General features: G+C 48.6%; 1 protein-coding gene and 1 pseudogene across 1 annotated transcript; both read right to left on the minus strand.

The window, feature by feature from the left end:
* Positions 1 to 2,464: 2,464 nt before the first annotated feature.
* LOC142873379 (retinol dehydrogenase 16-like) lies at positions 2,465 to 7,843 on the minus strand. The gene is made up of 4 exons (XM_076007381.1): positions 7,372 to 7,843; positions 5,302 to 5,560; positions 4,275 to 4,438; positions 2,465 to 3,346 (listed from the first exon to the last, which is right to left on the minus strand). Exons 1-4 carry the CDS (start codon positions 7,682 to 7,684, stop codon positions 3,129 to 3,131), a joined length of 954 nt encoding a protein of 317 aa, XP_075863496.1. The 5' UTR covers positions 7,685 to 7,843; the 3' UTR covers positions 2,465 to 3,128.
* On the minus strand, positions 7,739 to 12,217 carry LOC142873380 (retinol dehydrogenase 16-like; annotated as a pseudogene).
* Positions 12,218 to 21,707: the final 9,490 nt, after the last annotated feature.

Genomic DNA, 21,707 nt, shown 5'->3' on the forward strand with positions numbered 1-21,707 from the left:
GGAGTATGAGATATCCAAGGGGCAGTTAGACCTCAGTGGCAAGAAAGTGAATAGAAAGGGAACAGGACTTGGAACCCACAGGAAAAAAACCTTCTCAGAGTTGCTGGGAGGGACAGAGGAATGACCCAAACAAGCAAATGTCACCGAGTTTACTGTTTACATCCTGCAGACGCCCTTTGCCCAGCCCCAGGTGGTGAGTACACTGCCGTCTGCCCTCCTGCTCTGGGCTCCCCCTCGGGGAGGGCTCATATACCACAAGTCTCCTAGGGACTTCCACTTCCTTCAATCATGAATTCTCAATGGCCACGGACAAACACATTTCCCAGTCCTCACACCTACTGCTCACCGTGCTCATCTGGACAGCAGTGTGACCCTTTGCTGCGGTGGCAGGAGCTTCCCAGTCCACTGCAGACTCAGCAGCAATCCATGGAGTCCCAGAGGGCAGTCAGAGGGAGGGACACCACTACACCTGGACCCTTGGGCAGAGGGGACATCTTTTGGAACCACGAATAGTGTGGGGACCCACGCACCCGGAGTCCTTTCACTGAGACTCCACCAGAAGCCCCGTGGGAATGACAAGCTCTGCCCTGCTGGGAGAGGATCTTGACCAGGCTCTACTGGCACACTTATGAGGTCCGGCCTCACCTGGCAGACAGGTGTCACCTCCGGGCACCCTGCAATCTCTGGCTGTGGACTCCTGCTGGGATCAGTCCCTGAGGGGAGTCCAGCTCAGCCTCCTGGTGACCACTGGCTCCAGCCATTTACCCTTCTCCATCCAGGGGCTCCTGAAGGAGATGGTGAAGGAAAGGAAAAGCCAAGCTGGAAATATAGGAGCTTGGTCTTCATGGTACAACCTGTGTCCTGCCTGCAGCCCCTCCCTAGGCTAGGATGGGTCTCAGAAAGGAAGGGCACATGCCCTGCAGGCATTGGTTTTCAGGTGGTTGGAGGCGAGGACAGTTTCTGCTGGGGACTACATGGCCTGTGCTCCTCAGAGAGGACTATGCCAGCAAAGGGACCGAGTGAAGTCAGCATTGGTGGCACGTGGGGACTGTGTGGAATTGGGTCCTGTCCCTGCACAGCTCCATGGGACTGGGAATGGCTCCCTTGCAGAGAAAAGATGACAGGATGGAAGAAAAAGGGAGGTTGTGCTGAGGGGTGGGGTGGGGTGGGGATATGCACTGCTTAATGTTAGACTTTATTCATGGCCATGATTGTTCTCTCATGGCAAAGGTGACCGCTTTGAGTCATAGTCCATGACGTGGACCAGAGGTGAAACCTGGGGCAGGTGACCCCAAGTTTAGCCCAGCATGGAGGGCCAGGGGTTTGCACCCTCACAGCTCTCCCATGCTCTGGAGAACATTCCTGGTCTGAGTCCAAACTCTGAACAACTCCCCAGTGAGCTATCAAGTGAATCCCAGCCTCTTTCTTCATTTCAATATTCTTTGTTGGGGTGTGTGTGTGTGTGTGTGTGTGTGTTCACAGAGAAGGAATTATGACAAAAAACCAAAAATAGTATGGTGGCTTCAGATTGCATGTAAAACTGTGGCTTTGCTTTTAAGTGGGGCAGCATGGAACGACACTCAGGGGCCTGACCCTACAGCATTCAGGGCCTTGGTCTTCCAGGACGACCCTCCCTGGCCATCTTCATGGCTTCAGCACAGACGTGCTCCACACCAATGCCCACTTCAAGTTTTCCGTGAATCTGAGCTCACTTGCTGTTTTCACACCCAACACGGATCTGCTTAACAGCACAAGGTCCCCTGAAGGCTCCCTGTCCTCAGCTGTTACACTGAGGGAAGAAAACCAACATGCCTAGGCAAGGTGCCTCCTAGCTACAAAGGGACCTTAGCCTGGGGATCTGTGTCCCCTTCTGCAAGTGCTTTCTCTGTTGAGACCACACTCACAGAGACTCCAGAATGGAGAGGACTCAGAGCCGGGCCTGAGGAAGCCCAGGGCAACTTCTGGGCCTTTCCCCAGCACACAACAGGCGCTCAGCATAAAGGAGCAGAAAATGAGAGACAGGGTCCAAAAGTGACTGTCAGTCCATGTCACTGGAGAGGTGGTTGTGGGGGTGTGGGGTTGGGGACATGAGGACAGCACAGTGGAACGTGCAGTGACCTGTAATGAGGGTCAGTCCCTAGGGGCGCAGAACCTGGTGAGGGCAGGAAGGCTCAGCGGCCCCAGGGAAGGGATCTGGGGCCTGCCAGTCCTTATTGCCATCCTCTTGCTTGCCTGTCCTTCTGTCTATTCCTGAGACACCAGGCCACTTGAAAAGCCCTGCAAATGGAAGCACTGCCCCTGGCCTGTGTGGTAGGAAGAGCAGAGAGAACGCGGGGATAATCCACCAGCCCGCTTCAACCTCTCCTTGGGTGTTACCTCTCACCCCCCTACCTCCATGAAGTCACCCCCCTCTTGGGCCACTAGGTTTGTACCTCCCAACCCTAAGTCAGCATTTAAGTGAATGTGCATGGGTGAACCAGCAATGTTTATTCTAAAACAAGAAAATCCACACACACCGTGGGTTCAAGGCAAATGAACAACTGGTTTCTGTGTCTTCCATCAGGATACCAAGGGAAGACCCCACCTTCCAGTGAATATCTGAGGAGCGGGCTGCTGAGGGGACAGGGGTCTGGGTGAGGGTTGTCCTTCCACCCTCAACCCATGTGCTCAGGTGTCATCAGAGCAGGGGTGCTCCTGCTTCCCCAGGACATTTCCATCCTGGGGGAGGGCACACACTGGCCAGGCGAGTGCACACCTCAGGGGCTAGGCACAATGCAGAGCAGGTGTGGACTGAGTCTGCTTCCACCTGCTCAACCCTCCAAAATTCTGTGGAATCCTCTGGACTTAAGAAATTCAAGGCTTGAGTGGCCACTCACGCCAACAGGACACCAATGAGTACAGTGGGTTCCCACTCCTCAGAATATGACATTGGCTCTTTGCTCCTGATACTACCAGGGTGTTGGGTAATAGCCCACAGGACCCTTTGGAGAGGAAAAGGAAGAGGAAGAGGTGGGACAGGTGTACTGCTGGCAGGAGAGCTCCCTCCCCCAGCCTACAACCCTCCTGCTGATGTACCCCTCCCTCCCACCGCAGTCAATGCCCTGCAACCATGCACCAGGGTCCTGGCTTCACAGGGCTTTGGCTGGCCTTGGGAGGCCCCAGGTGAGGATGGCGTCCACCAGGCTGGTGGGCATGTAGCTCATGGGGAGGTAGAGGAGCTTGGCGTCCCAGCCAGCTGAGTAGCGAGTGCGGGGGTGGCAGGCCGTCAGCGCATGCTCTATGCAGTCCGTCACCAGGGACAGATCATGTGTTAATCTTCCTTCTATTTGTTCTGTCACTTTTATGTCTGTACACAATGAGAAAACACCCATGAATACGTCCACCTGCAACTGCTTCTGCTTTGGGTTCAACTTCAGAGTGGAAAGTTTCTAAAATCTCATGGCCCCCTATGACAGTGCCCCAAGTCATCCATGTAAACTCCTTGAAAAGGGCCCCATGTTTATCCCATGAAGAATTGCTACACACTAACACACCTCTGCCTGTTTTCTTAGGAAATCTGGACTGCACAATGGCAAGAGTCCACCAATACTAGAAATCTGAGCACCTAGAACCAGCTGTCTCTCCTGTGTCACATGAAATGCCACCTGGCTCTGAGACCATGTATGTTTTTTCTCTCTTGATTTCCTTCATTCTTCAAAATAATGAGGGGCTCAGATAGATACTGGTCACAATTTTTTTTTTTGACAGAGTCTCACTCTGTAGCCCACGCTACAGTGTCGTGGCATCAGCCTAGCTCGCAGCAACCTCAAACTCCTGGGCTCAAGCAATCCTCCTGCCTCAGCCGCCTTAGTGGCTGAGACTACAGGCATGCACCAACATGTCCAGGTAATTTTTTCCTGATATTTTTAGTTGGTCAATTAATTTCTTTCTATTTTTAGTAGAGACTCAGTCTCACTCTTGCTCAAGTTGGTTTTGAACTCCTGATCCTGAGTGGTCCTCCCACCCCAGCCTCCCAGAGTGCTAGGATTACAGGTGTGAGCTACTGTGCCCTGCCTTGCCCAATTTTCAATAAGCCTAGACACTTGCTTCATGTGACCAGTTGACCACTGAGCACCCACCATGGAAATGAGGCTACAGGTTCCCACTTTCTGCAAGAGGCTGAACTTCTCTGAGCCCCTGTCAGGAGGATAGACCCTCTGAGGGACGCACTAGTGACAGACGTGGTTTTCCTAACAAGGGTTTGCTTCTCTCCACACTGCCCACAGCTCACTCACAGGATGCCAGAAACTTCTCGCCATAGATCTGCTGGACCTCTGAGCTGGCCCTCTCCCACACATCCTTGGAGGTTTTGCAGAGTATCTTAGGACTGCTCACAGCAGTTTTGAAGAAACCAGGTTCAATCAAGGCAACCTTCACTCCAAAGTAGGATAGCTCCCTCCTGCAAGGCAGAGAGACAAAGGGGAAGGATTTCAGACTTCTTGGGAGGAAAACACAAACCATAAGAAAACCATAGCACCCTAACAAACTACTGGGGTGGTATAACTAAAAAGCCTGGATATTTAATGTGAGCCAAGAGGGATAAGAACTTGGATGAGGGCATTGCCTTGGTACAATATCTAAATATTGTTCCAAATCCTTTACACACCCACATTACTAGTTGTGAAGCCTAAATTCTCATGCAAGGCACTACTACTGGGCTGTCTACCCTCATGTCCCTCACAGCCAGGACCCTCCCCAAATCTGGGGGTTGTCAGGGCCAGCATGGCTGACTGCGTCACAACACGTATAAGGGTTGGCAACAATGTTTTTCCATCTCCTGTCCCTCTCCCTCTCAGCTGTCCTAGTGTCTGGGTCAGGGAGCAACCCCTGCTGTCCTAGGCTGCGCTGCTGCTGCTCTCACACTAGTGCCCGCTGCTGTGTGCTGTGCTGAGTCAGAGGCCGCCCCCGCCCCTCAAGGGCTCCCTGCACCCGAGCATCTCGGTGGCTGCGGACATGGGCCCAGCAGCCAATTATCCCACTTCCCATCTGCTTCACACATGTCCTGTCTGGGGGCCTCCTCAGAAGGCTCAGAGGATGTGACATCATTTCTAAGCCCTGGGGTCCCCCCATCTACCACAGCATAGACAGGAATTTTCTCAGAATGTCTATCTTAATCTAGAAAGGGGGAAGGCCAAAATGCCTGAGGGAGACATCTCCAACAAGGGGCCTGTAAGCCTGGCATGAAATCAAACTCTGGCAAAATGCTCCCACAGAGGACCAGGAACAGGAGGACTCAGGCAGCGCCCTATCCCAGGGCAATACCTGAGGGAGTCCGAGAAGGCCTCTACGCCGTACTTGGAGATGCTGTAGCCACCACCTATAATAGACAATCTACCAGCGATGCTCGAGACGTTGACCACGCGGCCCCTCGCCTTCCTCACTAAGGGCAGCAGGCTCAGAGTCACCTCGATCATCCCCAGCAGGTTCACGTCCAGTATGGTCACAAAGTCTTGTTTGGTCAGCCACTCATTGGGGGCCGAGGGCACGGAGATGCCAGCGTTGTTCACCAGGCCCCAGAGTCCTGGGGACAGTGGGAAGATGAGAGAGCAACACTGAGTTGTGCCTGTGCAGTGTGGACACAGCTAGGGTTCACGTTCCCAGCCCATCAGAGTGACAGCAGGGTGGCGGGTACTGGAAGGGGACTAGGAAAGACTAATAACAGCGCGGTGTCTGAGGGTTAGGGAGCTGCACAAGCTGCAGCTGTTGAGGACACAGCGCACGTCTCCTCCTCCTGTTATTCGTTTTGGCCCCACCCACGGCCTCCTGACTGCGGGCATTGACCCCACACTGGACGGTGGCAGGAGCTGGTGTTGGGGAAATATTGTGCATCCATTAGTCTGGAAACACAGACACTGCAGTTTGGTTATTTACACATTAATGTGGTCCTTGCAGACATGAGCACGTTCACCTAAACTTTGAGATTTTCTGGAAAACTCATATAGTGAGTCCTCAACATCTATCTATTGATGTGAAATAAGACAGGAATAGGTATAGTGTGAGACAGAGAAGAGAGGAAGAGAGAGACACAAAAGAAAAATACAGACAAGGCTAAAACCTGGGTGGAATTTGGTGGGGAGGGAAAGAACTGGAAGCCTACATTTGGGAGACTGTGGAAAACAATCCTGTGTTTGGCCTCTGGGGACTGGCCTTGGAACACCCTCAATCAATATTCACCAATGTTCCTACATGACAGTTTCGAGAACTCCAAGGGCAGGCTTTGGGGTGAAACAAGACCAACTCACCCCACTGCCCAGTCCACAGACTCCACCCTCTGCTCACTAACGTATCACCTCCTCCCACTGCACCCTTGCTCCTTCCACTTCAGTTCCATGTTAACTCCATCCTGGGAAAATAATCTCTGGAAGTTGCAAACCCACAATCCCAAGGAATTAACGTCAACACAGTTCCCAATCTATACACCTCAGGGAGCAGGAGCACAGAACCCTCTGAGGCACGGCAGGTGGTGGCTGTTGTGGATCAGGAAGAATTGGCCCTGGGACCCAAGTCCCTCACCTGCACTTCTGGGAATGTATATTCCTTTTCCAGGATCTCCTATCTCTTTCTAAGAATAAAGTCAATATATACATTTATAGAGATGCAGGAATATCAAAGTTTTCCATGATGACAACAAATAGAATAAAGAGTAGGAAAAAATGCCAATATCCAAACTCTGGCTATGTCTTAAATGAGTAAGGCTGCAGCAAGGAAAGAATATTCTAAATGATTAAATACTATGTCTTAACAAACTATTTCATTATGTTGAAAAAATGTTCATCTTTGAGAGAATACAATGTGATACAAACTGTGATCAAAATAAAATCCCAATTACAGCAAAGTGCAAAACATATCTTTGTGCAGATGATGATTTGAGGAACAACTTTGCTTCTATCTTTATACTTTTAAGTATTTTGGGCAATGATCATGTTCTACATTTATCCTTAGATCAAGGTAATCCATGTCCTCTTCATCCCCCATAACAAGACAGACAAGGCGGTGCTGTGAAAAAAGAAAGGAAAAGATTCCCTTCCTAGATCTGCCTTTTTACACCAGTTCTCAACTGGTGTCCTCTGAACATGGGGATGGTCTTAACTTTCCATGGACCGGAGTGGCCCACAGAAGGACAAGCTGAAGAGCTGGGAAGATGAGCCTGGCTCTGGCACGGAGCGCCCCATGCACACCCCCAGCCCAGGGAGACCTGATGGGTGAGGAAGACTAGACAGCTAGGAGGACGTGAACCTGGGAACACTCTGGGCATCTCCCCAGGGACAGGACACGAGGTGTCCCTTTAACACAGAGGGAAGCACAAACAGACTGGAAGAATCTGGGCAGTACCTCTGTCCCCTACACGCTCCTTCACCCACTGGGCAGCTGCAGAGATGCTCTCCGTCTTGGTGACATCCAGAGTCACCGTCTCCAGCCTGTCTGACGTCTGGGTCCTCAGCTGCTCGGCCCCCTTCTCCGTCAGACACGCAGCCAGCACCCTCATGCCACGCATGTCCAGCTGTCTGGCCAGCAGGTTCCCGAAGCCAGAGTCACAGCCCGTGATGAAGACGTACTTGTCTCGGAGGTGGCTCACCACCTGCCTCTCCCGGTGCCAACGCACAAGGTAGTACAGGCCCACGAGGACAGCCAGGTACAGCCACATGTTGTTGGGGAGACAGACACTCACAGACTAGGGTATAAGGAGCCTATGGCCAGTGTTCAGACAGGAGCACTAGGGAACACAGAGGGTGGCAGTTGTCAGGGAAGCCTCCAGGCACTCTGGCCTGGAGCCCTCCCTTTCCTCACCCCACCCCTCTGCTCTTGGCACTGTTGTTGCAAGTTCTGATACACGCCCTTAAAAAACCTCCAGTCCTGCCACATGAGAAAATGTTACTGCTCAGCAATACCTCCCTAGTCCACTGATGTCACTCTGCCCTGCTGTGCCCACACAGGTGTCCACACAGTTCCACACATGAGCGTCCACACAGGTCTCCATACCAGGGCACACACATGCACACCATGGCACACATAGCACTCCATCTAACCTGGAGGGTCAGAACTGTCTCTGCACATCTCGTACAGTGACATCCTGGGCTGCACAGAGAAGACCCAGGTGTGCTGGGAAGCCACACCTGGGTCAAGGAATATTAGTTTGAAATCCTTCTCTGAGCCTGGGTTTCCACATCAGGTCAGCACCCAGAATCACTCAGGAAACTAAGTCATTGCCAGTCTCTCTAGGATTGGAAGAAGGCAAAAAGAGAAAAAAGCAATAGGTCCCCTCCTGCTCCAGTAGGTCTGTGGAAAGCAGCAGTATGAGATGTCCAAGGGGCAGTCAGTCCTCGGTGGGAAGAAAGGGGAGAGAAAGGGAACAGGCCTGAACCCACAGGAAAGAAACTGCCAAGGTCACAGGGAGGGAGCAAAGGAATGAACCAAACACACCAGATGTCACAGAGTTTACTGTTTAACTACTGCCAACGCCCTTTGCGCAGCCCTGTGTGCTGGGTACACTGCCCTCTGCCCTCCTGCTCTGGGCCCTCCCCTCCCAGGTCACACATCCCGAATATTGTCAGGGACTTGCACTTCCTTCAACCATGAATTCTAGTTTCCATGGACAGACACGTTTCCCATTCGTCGCACCCACTGCTGACCCTTGCTCATCCTGACAGCAGCGTGACCCTTTGCTGCAGTGGCAGGAGCTTCCCAGTCCACTGCAGAGTCAGCAGCAATCCGAGGAGTCCCAAGGGAGCAGCAAAGGGAGGGACACGGCCTCCACTGGACACCTGGGCAGAACGGGAAATCCTTCGGAACCTCGGATAGTGTGGAGACTCACACTCCCGGAGTCCTTTCACTGAGACCCCTCCACAAGCCCTGTGACAATGACAACCTCAGCACTGCTGGGAGAGGAGGTTGACCAGACTCCAGGGCCACACCTCTGAGCTCCTGGCTGCCCTGGCAGACATGCGCCACCTGGTGGCATACTGTAGTCCCTAACAAACTACTGGGGTGGTATAAGTTAGAAAGCCTGGATATTTAATGTGAGCCAAAAGGGATAAGAATTTGGATGAAGGCATTGCATTGGTATAATAACTAAGTACTGTTCCTAACCCTTTACACACCCATTTTACTAGTTGTGAAGTGTAAATTCTCATGCAAGGCACCCCTGCTGGGCTGTCTACTCTCATGTTGTCCCTCATAGCCGGGACCCTCCCCAAATCTGGGGGCTGTCAGAGTGAGCATGGCTGACTTAGTCACAACCCCTATCAGGGTTGGCAACAATGGTTTTCTCTCTCCTGTCCCTCTCCCTCTCAGCTGTCCTAGTGTCTGGGTCAGGGAGCAACCCCTGCTGTCCTAGGCTGCGCTGCTGCTGCTCTCACACTAGTGCCCGCTGCTGTGTGCTGTGCTGAGTCAGAGGCCGCCCCCGCCCCTCAAGGGCTCCCTGCACCCGAGCATCTCGGTGGCTGCGGACATGGGCCCAGCAGCCAATTATCCCACTTCCCATCTGCTTCACACCTGTCCTGTCTGGGGGCCTCCTCAGAAGGCTCAGAGCATGTGACATAATTTCTAAGCCCTGGGGTCCCCCCTCTACCACAGCATAGATAGGAAGTTTCACGGAATGTCTGGCTAAATCCAGAAAGAGGGAAGGGGCAAAAAGCCTGAGGGAGAGATGTCAAACAAGGGGCCTCTAAATCTGTGATGAAATCAAACTCTGGCAAAATGCTCCCACAGAGGACCAGGAACAGGAGGACTCAGGCAGGGCCCTGTCCCAGGGCAGTACCTGAGGGAGTCCGAGAAGGTCTCTAGGCTCACTTGGAGATGCAGTAGCCGCCACCTGTAATGGACACTCTACCAGCAATGCTGGAGTCGCTGATCGCGCGGCTTCTCACCTTCCTCACTAAGGGCAGCGGGCTCAGAGTCACCTCGATCATTCCCAGCAGGCTAATGTCCAGTATGGTCACAAAGTCTTGTTTGGTCAGCCACTCATTGGGGGCTGAGGGGCTGCAGAAGCCAGCGTTGTTCACCAGGCCCCAGAGTCCTGGAGACAGTGGGAAGATTAGAGAGCAACACTGAGTTGTGTGTGTGTAGTGCAGACGGAGCTAGGGTTCAAGTTCACATTCCTTTGAGTTTATTTATAGAGTCAAGAAGAATGTGCTACTTGGTATGGAGAGACAAGGGGTGGAGAGGAAATGAGGACATGGTGACTTAACGTTGTCAGGGTTTGCATATTCTTCAAGCTATTAGAGGTTAAGAATGGTCCTTGTCATCTCCTCTCCCAGTTCCTAGAACCCAACATGCAATAAGCCCAACTTTGTTTAGTTCATGGACAGAGTTTGAGAAAATAGCGTGAGTGCTCATCTAATATCTCATGAGGGGAGAAAGACAGAGACAGTAAAAGAGGAATGGGGTAAAAGAAAAAAAAAAAAAACAAGAGAAACACAAAGAAGAGAAGGAATAAAAAGGAAAGACAAAAAGACCCATGAATAATTGTTTTCTCTGTCATTGTTGGCACAGACACACTGAAAACCGTAACACTAAGGGAGCATGGAGAATAGGCCACCTTCGGACATCAGGGGACAGGCTGTAATGCAACCTGCACCAATTTTGAGCCAATATTTGCTCAGGAAGCAAAGTTGACCATCTTTGCCTGGGAATTCCAACGTTCACCATGGAGTGGACACACAGGGCAGACTGGGGAGGAGGCCTCGGCCCACAGCAGGGTCCAGATGGCACCCTTGGCCCCAGGCAGTGTCAACATTCCTTCCACTCTCCCCAGAGTCCACCCTTGACATCACCTCATGGCTCCCCGAATGCTAAGCCCTCATGAAGACTGTGTGCTTCATATGCAGGAACAAAAACACAACATCAAGGATTGAAATAGTCTGACTTCCCCACCTACAGACGCAAGGTCAGCAGGGCCAGTGTTTTCGGTGGACCAGGACTGAGGGTGCAGTTAGACAGAGTTTGAATGTAGCAATATTGGAAAGATAAAAAGGCCTTACAATATTATTCCTTCCCCCAAACAAAACCATTCATGGCCTTTAAGAAATTAATATTCTTTGATCCAATTATTTTACTTTACTTGAATTACATTGCTAATCATGTGAACAAATCTTATCACAGAATCTTTGCTGAGATGTTATTTATGCCAGGAAAAGTGGGAAACTAAGTTCAGCATCCAACAATATAGGACTGCTTAAATAAATTATATTCTCTAACCATGATATGCAGACAGACATTCACTGTTATGTTTCAGGAGAGATTTGGTTGTATAAAGCGGATCCCAGAACACATGAGGTAGAGGGTAACTAAGTCTAGAGGGTGCCATTATGGTGAATGTTGTTTTATCTTTATCCTCCTCTACTAGTTTTCCTCTATGAGCATGTTTTACATTTCTAATCAGAACAAAGAAGTCCATCATCTCTCTTTTGACAAAAGGAACAGGCAGCGTAATGTAGCAGAAGAACAGGAATTATCACTGAGTATTTCATACCAAGTCCCTTCAGTGCTCTAAACCTCCACCCTCATGAGTCAAGTGAGGACGTATATTCTCAGAGCCCTCAGGGGGGACAAGTGTGAGGAACCAATAAGAAATGCTGAGCTCATGAGCCGGGATCCAGCCTGGCCCAGGCGCCCACTGTCCTATGCCAGGCTCAAGGTCTGGCTCAAGGGCACAACCTGCCTCCAGAGAGTCGACCCTAAACACAGGCTGTGCTCCTCTGACCCTGTGGCTCAGGCACAATCACTCTAGGATGTCTAATCTAGAAAACGGAAAGGTCACAGTTCTTGAAAATGCAGACACCTTGGGAATCTTCCCAGTTAGCCGACAGAAGTTTCCATCTTCCCATAGAGAGAGGAAAGAGACACACAGAGGAATCTGGGGGGTACCTCTGTCTCCCACATGTTCCTCTACCCACTGGGCGACTGCTGTGATACTGTCTGTCTTGGTGACATACAGAGTCACAGTCTCCAGCCTGTCTGACGTCTGGGCTCTCAGCTACTCGGCCGCCTTCTCTGTCCTACACGCAGCCAGCACCCTCATGCCAAGCATGTCCAGCTGTCTGGCCAGCAGGTTCCCAAAGCCCGAGCCGCAGCCCTTGATGAAGACGTACTCATCTCTGAGGTGGCTCACCACCTGCCTGTCCCAGTACCAGCTGACGAGGTAGTACAGTCCCACGAGGGCCGCCGGGTACAACCACATGGCATTGCTGAGAGAGACACACAGGCTGAGGTATAGGGAGATTATGGCCAGTATTATTTGAGACAAGAGGACTAAGGAACTTAGAGGGTAGCAGTTAGCAAGGAAGCTGGCTTGGAGGCCCTCAGTTTCCTAACCCTATCCCCTGCTTTTTGTATGGCTGATGCAAGTACTGATAGAGACCCATGAATAGGAGAGGGGGAATCAAGATGGTGGACGAGAAACACCGCCAGACCGAGTGTCTCTGCAGAAAAGACAGATTCTAGCAGAAATTAGAAGAAAGAAGCAAGAAGACGAGCCTACATCGGACGAGGGACAGAAGGAGGAGTACCTGAGACCACGGGAGACTCCACAGGAGGAGGTCATGGAGGAGAACTAGAAGCTGGGACCACCGGAGCAGCCCGGAGACCAGCAGGAAGGGTAGGTGGCTTGGCCGTTTCCCCTCCCCTGCATCTGGGACTGCTGGTGGGCTCCCCAGCGGGTGGAGAGACCTGCAGACACCAGCCCAGAGACAGCTGCCACCATCAGTGAGCGGTAAGCCAGTAGCGGACACGGCACCAGGCTCCCAACTCCCTCGGGGCACCTCCGTGTGCACAGACCCGAGCCCCGAGGCAGGCGCCATATTGCCTCCTTCTCCCCTCCCCCGACCCTACCCATGGCTGCCCAGAGGGACAATACAGCCACCAGCCAGAGGTACCTACAGGGAATGGGACCTTCCCTTTTGGGGCCCTACAGCTGACTAAGTGGAACTCAGACTGTGAGCTCCCTACTCACCAGCCCTCCCAGGTGCTGCGGGCATGGTGATCCCAGGAGACCGGGGCAGACCCTGAGGCTAAGAGACATAGACCCGGCTTGGGCTCCCTGTGGGTGAATTGGGACCAGCACTCCTCTCCCTGGTGGGGATATAGTTTGAACTCTGGGACCCAGAGGTCAGACCTGCAGACCAGATCCCATGCACTGAGGTCTTGCATTGCCCGTGGCACAGAAGGGATATACATGAACAGCTTACTGAGGTGTGTGTGCCTTCAGGGGCAGATCAGCATCCTAGAGGGCAACCCTCCCCCAAAGGGAGGCCTTGCGCCCAGCCCAGGTGGCGTTCCTGCGAAGGGACCCCACGGCCGGCATCACAGTCTGGGGAGGCCTGGTGGCATGTGGTCTGGCCTGCTAGCAGAGGCCCAGGAGTAGCCTCGGAGTTGGGGACGGTGGAAAGAAGCGAGGCCTGCCCCAGACTGTGGGTCTCAGACAGCCCCACCCTCCCAGGCAGACTCTCTGACTGAGCGGGGCCATTCCAGCCCCTCCCTGACAGCTTTTCCTGGAAGCAGAGAACAGAACTTTGACCCCTGCTAACAGCATTGGTGGTGCCTGAAGGCAGGCTTACCCAACCCAGCTCCGCCCAGACTCTCTCCTAGACCAGCCCTCACTGAGGGGGAGAAAAGGACACACCTGGAAGTCCCAGGGCCCCACCCACCACCTGAGGCACTAGAGTTCTCTCTACAGGAACAAGAGCTGATAACAGTACCCAAAAACAGCAGCGCAGCCTGTTCCTCCAAGCAAGTGCCATCTACTGACAGGGAAGACATCCTGCACACCCTTTTCACGGCACCTACTGACTCATTATATAGGGAGTGGTCAAATCTCATCCACAGACGCCACCTACCGGCTCAGAAACTAAACAAGGCGTGTGAATACCCAAACAAAAACCTAAAGAAAAGAAACAACAACTGATCGACATGGGAAGAAATCAGCGAAGGAACTCCGGAAATATGAAGAACCAAACGGAAATCACACCCCCAAAGAGTAGCACCAGCCCCCTAGAAACGGACACCAACCCAAATCAGGCAATCAAAATGACAGAAGAGGAATTTCCTATGTGGATCATAAGAAAACTCACCGACCTACAAGAACAACTCAATAACCAACACAAAGAAACCACAAAAAGCCTCCAGGACCTAGAACAAAAGTTCACTCAAGAAATACACACAATGAAGAAAAGTTTAACCGAACTCCTGGAAATGAAGACTCAATTCAGGGAACTACAAAATACAGTGGAAAGTCTCAAGAACAGGGTAGATCAAACAGAAGAAAGAATCTCAGAGATTGAAGATAACACCCTCCAACTAAATAAAACAGTCACAGAGATAGAGCAGAGAAACAAGAGAAAAGAGCAAAGCCTACAAGAGATGTGGGATTATGTGAAGAAACCTAATGTGAGGGTCAAAGGTTACCAGAAGGGGAAGAAGACAACACTCAAGGGTTGGACAAGCTATTTGAAGATATAAGAGAGGAAAATTTCTCAGGCCTTGCTCAAAATCTCAATATACAAGTTCAAGAAGCTCAGAGGACCTGGGAGATTCAATGCAAACAGGAAGACGTCATGACATGCAGTCATCAGACTAACCAAAATATCAACTAAAGAGGCCCTTCTAAGAGCTGGAAGATGAAAGACTCAAGTAACATACAAGGAAAAACCAATTTGAATAACACCAGACTTCTCTAATGAGACTTTACAAGCAAGGAGAGACTGGGGCCCCATTCTCACTCTACTGAAACAAAACAATGCCCAGTCTAGAATCTTATTCCCTGCAAAACTAAGCTTCATATATGAAGGAGAAATAAAGACATTCTCAGACAAGCAAAGTCTCAGAAAATTCACCAAGACAAAACCAGCCCTACAAGAAGTACTCAAAACAGTGTTACGCATGGAACACCATAATAAAAATTCACGAATATAAAAACAACCAAAACCCAAAGATTAAAGGCCAGATAATACAATGGGTCAAGACAGAAATCAAAGCAACAACATCCAACCCAACAGAATGAACAGTAATCTACCTTACCTATCAGTTCTCTCAATAAATGTGAATGGCTTAAACTCTCCACTCAAGAGACATAGGCTGGCTGAATGGATAAGAAAATACAGGCCAAGTATATGCTGTCTTCAGGAAACACATCTAACCTGCAAAGATGCATATAGACTAAAAATAAAAGGGTGGAAATCAGTATTCCAAGCAAGTGGAAGCCAAAAGAAGGCTGGTGTGGCAGTTCTAATTTCAGATGATTTAGTTTTTAAAGCAATAAAAGTAGTGAAAGACAAAGAGGGTCATTATATAATGGTGAAGGGCACAGTTCATCAAGAAGAGATAACAATTTTAAATATATATGCACCCAACTTAGGGGCACCCAGTTTCATAAAGCAAACCTTACTGGAGCTAAGCAAAAGGATTAATAGCAACTCCATAATCACCAGAGATTTCAACACCCCACTGATGGCACAAGACAGATCCTCCAAACAGAAAATTAATAAAGAAATAACGGACTTAAACAAAACTCTAGAACAATTGGGACTGACTAACATTTACAGAACATTCTACCCAAAATCCACTGAATATACGTTCTTCTCATCAGCTCACGGGACATTCTCTAAGATTGACCATATCCTAGGACACAAAGTAAACCTCAAGAAATTTAAAAAAATAGAAATCATACCATGTATCTTCTCGGATCACAGTGGAATAAAAGTAGAAATCAACCCTAACAGAAACTCACATTTCTACACAAAAATGTGGAAATTAAACAACCTCCTACTAAATGATTACTTCATAATCAAGATGGAGAAGAAATCCATGAAGAAATCAAGATGGAAATTAAAAAATTGAAGAAAATCAAAATGGAAATTAAAAAAATTCTATGAAGAAAATGACAATGGAGAGACAAGTTATCAAATCCTCTGGGACACAGCTAAAGCAGTTCTGAGAGGAAAGTTTATCTCCATAAATGCCTATAAACAAAAGTCAAAAAGATCACAAACAGACAATCTAATGAAACGACTCAAAGAGGTGGAAAAACAAGAACAGAGCAGCCCCAAACCCAGCAGAAGAAGTGAAATCAACAAGATCAAATCAGAACTAAATGAAATTGAAAACAGGGAAGCTATTCAGGAGATTAATAAAACAAAAAGTTGGTTCTTTGAAAAAATAAACAAAATTGACACGCCACTGGCTAAGCTAATGAAAAGCAAAAAAGAGAAATCTCTAATAAGCTCCATCAGGAACAAAAAAGGAGATATCACAACTGATCCCAAAGAGACACAAGATACAATTTATGAATACTACAAAAATCTTTATTCACACAAACTGGAAAATGTGGAGGAAATGGACACATTTCTAGAAACACACAGCCTCCCTAGGCTCAACCAGGAAGAAATAGATTCCCTGAACAGACCAATCTCAAGAGCTGAAATAGAAACAGCAATTAAAAATCTCCCTAAAAAGAAAAGTACTGGTCCAGATGGTTTCACACCCGAATTTTACCACACTTACAAAGAAGAACTGGTACCTATCTTGCAGAAACTATTCCACAACATCAAGAGGAATGGAAACCTCCCCGACACCTTTTATGAAGCGAATATTACTCTGATACCAAAACCAGGAAAGGATGAAACAAAAACAGAAAACTACAGACCAATATCCCTAATGAATATAGATGCAAAAATTTTCAACAACATCTTAGCTAACCGAATCCAGACGCTTATCAAAAAAATAATCCATCACGACCAAGTGGGCTTCATCCCAGGGATGCGGGGATGGTTCAACATACGTAAATCTATCAATGCAATTCACCACATAAACAGAAGCAAAAACAAAGACCACATGATTCTTTCAATAGATGCAGAAAAAGCTTTTGACAAAATTCAACACCCTTTCATGATACGAACACTTAAGAAAATAGGCATAGAAGGGACATACCTAAAAATGATACAAGCCATATATGACAGACCCATAGCCAACATCATACTGAATGGGGAAAAACTGAAAGGTTCCAGTTCCCACTTAGAACTGGAACCACACAAGGCTGCCCACTATCTCCACTTCTATTCAACATAGTGCTGGAAGTCCTGGCTATGGCAATCAGACAGGAAAATGGAATTAATGGTATCCAAATAGGGCAGAAGAGATCAAACTTTCACTGTTTTCTGATGATAGGATATTATATTTAGAAAACCCCATAGATTCAACCAAGAAACTCCTGGAACTGATCAATGAATTTAGTAAAGTCTCAGGATACAAAATCAATACACAGAAATCAGAGGCATTCATATATGCCAACAACAATCTAATTGAGAACCAAATTAAAGACTCAATTCCCTTCACAATAGCAGCAAAGAAATTAAAGTACCTAGGAATATACTTAACCAAGGACGTAAAAAACCTCTACAGGGAAAACTATGAAACACTGAGGAAGGAAATAGCAGAGGATGTAAACAGATGGAAATCCATACCATGCTCATGGATCGGCAGACTCAACATCATTAAAATGTCTGTACTACCCAACTGATCTACAGATTCAATGCAATACCTATTAAAATCCCATCAGCATTCTTCACAGATATAGAAAAAATAATTTTATGCTTCGTATGTAACCAAAGAAGGCCCCAAATATCAAGAGCAATTCTAGGCAACAAAAACAAAATGGGAGGTATTAATATGCCAGATATCAAACTTTACTACAAAGCTGTAGTAATTAAAACAATCTGGTATTGGCACAAAAATAGGAATATTGACCAGTGGAACAGATGTGAGAATCCTGATATAAAACCATCCTCACAGGCCGGGCGCGGTGGCTCACGCCTGTAATCCTAGCACTCTGGGAGGCCGAGGCGGGCGGATTGCTCAAGGTCAGGAGTTCAAAACCAGCCTGAGCGAGACCCCGTCTCTACCATAAAAATAGAAAGAATTTAATTGGCCAACTAATATATATAATATAAAAATCAGCCGGGCATGGTGGCTCGTGCCTGTAGTCCCAGCTACTCGGGAGGCTGAGGCAGGAGGATCGCTTGAGCCCAGGAGTCTGAGGTTGCTGTGAGCTAGGCTGACGCCACGGCACTCACTCTAGCCTAGGCAAGAAAGCGAGACTCTGTCTCAAAAAAAAAAAAAAAAAAAAAAAAAAACCATCCTCACATAGCCATCTAATCTTTGACAAAGCAGACAAAAACATACTCTGGGGAAAAGAATCCCTTTTCAATAAATGGTGCTGGGAAAACTGGGTAGCCACTTGTAGAAGGCTAAAGCAGGACCCACACCTTTCACCTCTCACAAAAATCAACTCACACTGGATAACAGACTTAAACCTAAGGTATGAAACTATTAGAATTACAGAGGAAAATGTTGGAAACACTCTCCTAGACATCGGCCTAGGCAAAGAGTTTATCTAGAAGTCCCCAAAGGCAATCACAGCAGCAACAAAAATAAATAAATGGGACATGATGAAACTAAAAAGCTTCTGCACAGCCAAAGAAACAGTCATGGAAACAGAATGGAAACAAAGAAACAGAATGGGAGAAAATTTTTGCATCCTACACATCCGATAAGGGGCTGATAACTAGAATATACTTAGAACTCACGAAAATCAGCAAGAAAAAATCAAATAACCCTATTAAAAAGTGGGCAAAGGACTTGAACAGAAACTTTTCTAAAGAAGACAGGAGAATGGCCAACAAACATATGAAAAAATGCTCAGCATCTCTAATCATCAGGGAAATTCAAATCAAAACCACAATGAGATATCACTTAACTCCAGTGAGAATGGCCTTTATCAAAAAGTCTCCAAATAACAAATGCTGGCATGGTTGCGGAGAGAGAGGAACACTCCTACACTGCTGGTGGGACTGCAAACTAGTTCAACCTCTGTGGAAAGCAATATGGAGATACCTTAAAGCGATACAAGTGAATCTACCATTTGATCCAGCAATCCCATTACTGGGCATCTACCCAAAAGATCCAACGACACTCTACAAAAAAGACACCTGCACTTGAGTGTTTATAGCAGCGCAATTCATAATTGCAAGGCTGTGGAAACAGCCCAAGTGCCCATCAATCCAAGAATGGATCAATAAAATGTGGTATATGTATACCATGGAGTACTACTCAGCTCTAAGAAACGATGATATAGCACATCTTATATTTTCCTGGTTAGAGCTGGAACCCATACTACAAGTGAAATATCCCAAAAATGGAAAAACAAGCACCACATGTACTCACCAGCAAACTGATATTAACTGAGCAGCACCTAAGTGGACACATAGGTACTACAGTAATAGGGTATTGGGCAGGGGGGAGGGGGGCGGGAATATACATACATAATGAGTGAGATGTGCACCATATGGGGGATGGCCATGCTGCAAACTCAGACTTGTGGGGGGAGGGGAGAAAGGGCAGTTATTGAAACCTTGAAATCTGTACCCCCATAATATGCTGAAATATATATATAAAAAAAAAGACCCTTGAATAACCTCAAGTCCTGCCCCATATAAGGAAATATTATTAGTCAGCAATGCCACCCTAGTCCACCGATGTAACTGCCCTGCTGTGCCCACACAGGTGTCCACACAGTGTTATATTTGAGATTCACAAGGCCGCAGGACAGAGAGACAGAGTCACCGAGGCTGTAATTATCAAAAGGAGTTTTATTGTCTAGCTCGAGCTAGGGTCCAAGCCCCCAGAGTGCCAGCGCAGTGACCTCTTCTCCGGGCAGGGACCCTCCTTTGTGTGTTAGTCCCCTTTTATAACTTAGTTGTTTACACACTGGTCATGCATCCATCCCCACAGTGATTTTCACTTTAGCCTGCCCCTGATAGGCCCTAACCTGTTCCGGGTCCCAGCTGAGAGACTCAGGTTTTTGCTCTCTTTGTCTTTTTTTTCTGCATCCCATAATATACTCATAATGCCTTGCGGTTAGCAAACAAGCAGTAAACAGAAGCTGGAAGGTGTCTATTGTCCTTATAGCCTAGTATCTTACAGCAGGTCTTCATACCAGGGCACACACATGCACACCATGGCACACATAGCACTCCATCTAACCTGGAGGGTCAGAACTGTCTCTGCACATCTCGTACACTGACATCCTGGGCTGCACAGAGAAGATCCAGGTGTACTGGGTAGCCACACATGGGTTCAAGCACAGTAGTTTGAAATCCTTCTCTGAGCCTGGGTTTCCACATCTGGTCAGTACCCAGAATCACTAAGTAAACTAAGTCACTGCCAGTCTCTCGAGGATTGGAAGGAGAAGGCAAAGAGTTTAGGCAGGTGTAGGGTGTCTCATGCTAGAGTAGTTTTCTGGAAAGTAGGTTATCGGATCCCAAAGGGGCAGTCAGACCTCAGCAGCAAGAAAGGGAGAGAAAGGGAATGGGGTTGGGAACCCACAGGAAAGAAACTGCCAGAGTCATAGGGAAGGAGCAGAGGAACGACCCAAACAAAGCAAGTATCACAGTGTTTACTGTTCACCTCCATGCAGGTGCACCCCACAGTACTGCCCAGCTCGGAGGGCCAGGGGTTTTCACCTTCACAGCTCTCCCATTCTCTGCAGAGCACTTCTGGGGGTGAGTCTAACCCCCTAAACCACTGCCATTGGGCTATCATGTGAATCCCAGCCTCTAATTTCATTTCAATTTGTTTTCCTGGTGTGTGTGGATATATCTGTGTGTTTCCAGAGAAGGAATTACTTAAAAAAATAAAACAAAACAAAAACACAGAAAAAGAATTCTGGTGGCTTCAGATAGTATATGAAATGGTTGTTTTGCCTTGAACTCAGGCAGCATGGAAGGACACTCAGTGGCCTGACCCTACAGCATTCAGGGCTTTGTTCCTCCAGGACGACCCTCCCTGGCCATCTTCACGGCTTCAGCACTGACGTGCTCCACACCAATGCCCACTTCATTTTTTCCGTGAATCTGAGCTCACTTGCTGTTTTCACACCCAACACGGATCTGATCAACAGCACAGGGTGCCCTGAAGGCTCCCTGTCCTCAGCTGTTACACTGAGGGAAGAAAACCAAGACCCAGGCAGGTTCCTCCCAGCTACAAAGGGACCTTAGCCTGGGAATCTGTGTCCCCTTCTGCAAGTGCTTTCTCTGTTGAGACCACACTCACAGCGACCCCAGAACACTGAAGACTCAGAGCACGGTCTGTGGAAGTCCTGGGAATTCCTGGGAATTTTCCCAGCACACAACAGGTGCTCAGCATAAATGAGCAGAAAATGAAAGACTGGGTCCACGTCTGACTCCTACTTCACGTCATTAGAGGGGTGCATGTGGGGGCTGTGGGTTTGGTGGCACGATGGATGGATGGTACAAGAGGGAAGAGCAATAACTTTAGGTGAGGGTCAGCCCCTGGGGGACCCAGAGCAGGAGCTGGTGAGGGCGGGAAGACCCAGCTGCCCCAGGGAAGGGATCTGTGTCTTGCCCGTCCTTATTGCCGCCCTCTTCCTTGCCAGTCCACAGGAATATTCCTGTGACAGTAGGCTACTCAAGAAAGCCTAGAAAGGAAAGCATTGCCACTGGCCTCTGTGGCAGGAAGGGCTGACAGAGGGGAAAGAAAATTCCACCTGTCCTCTTCATATCCCTCCTCAGGTCATCCCTCTCACCCCCTGACCTCTGTGAAGGCACTTGCCCCTTGTGTCCATAGGTCTAAACCATATAGCCCCAAAGCCACCATTGGAA

This window comes from Microcebus murinus, chromosome 10, assembly GCF_040939455.1.
Source record: "Microcebus murinus isolate Inina chromosome 10, M.murinus_Inina_mat1.0, whole genome shotgun sequence".
In the NCBI taxonomy this organism is placed as follows: domain Eukaryota; kingdom Metazoa; phylum Chordata; class Mammalia; order Primates; family Cheirogaleidae; genus Microcebus; species Microcebus murinus.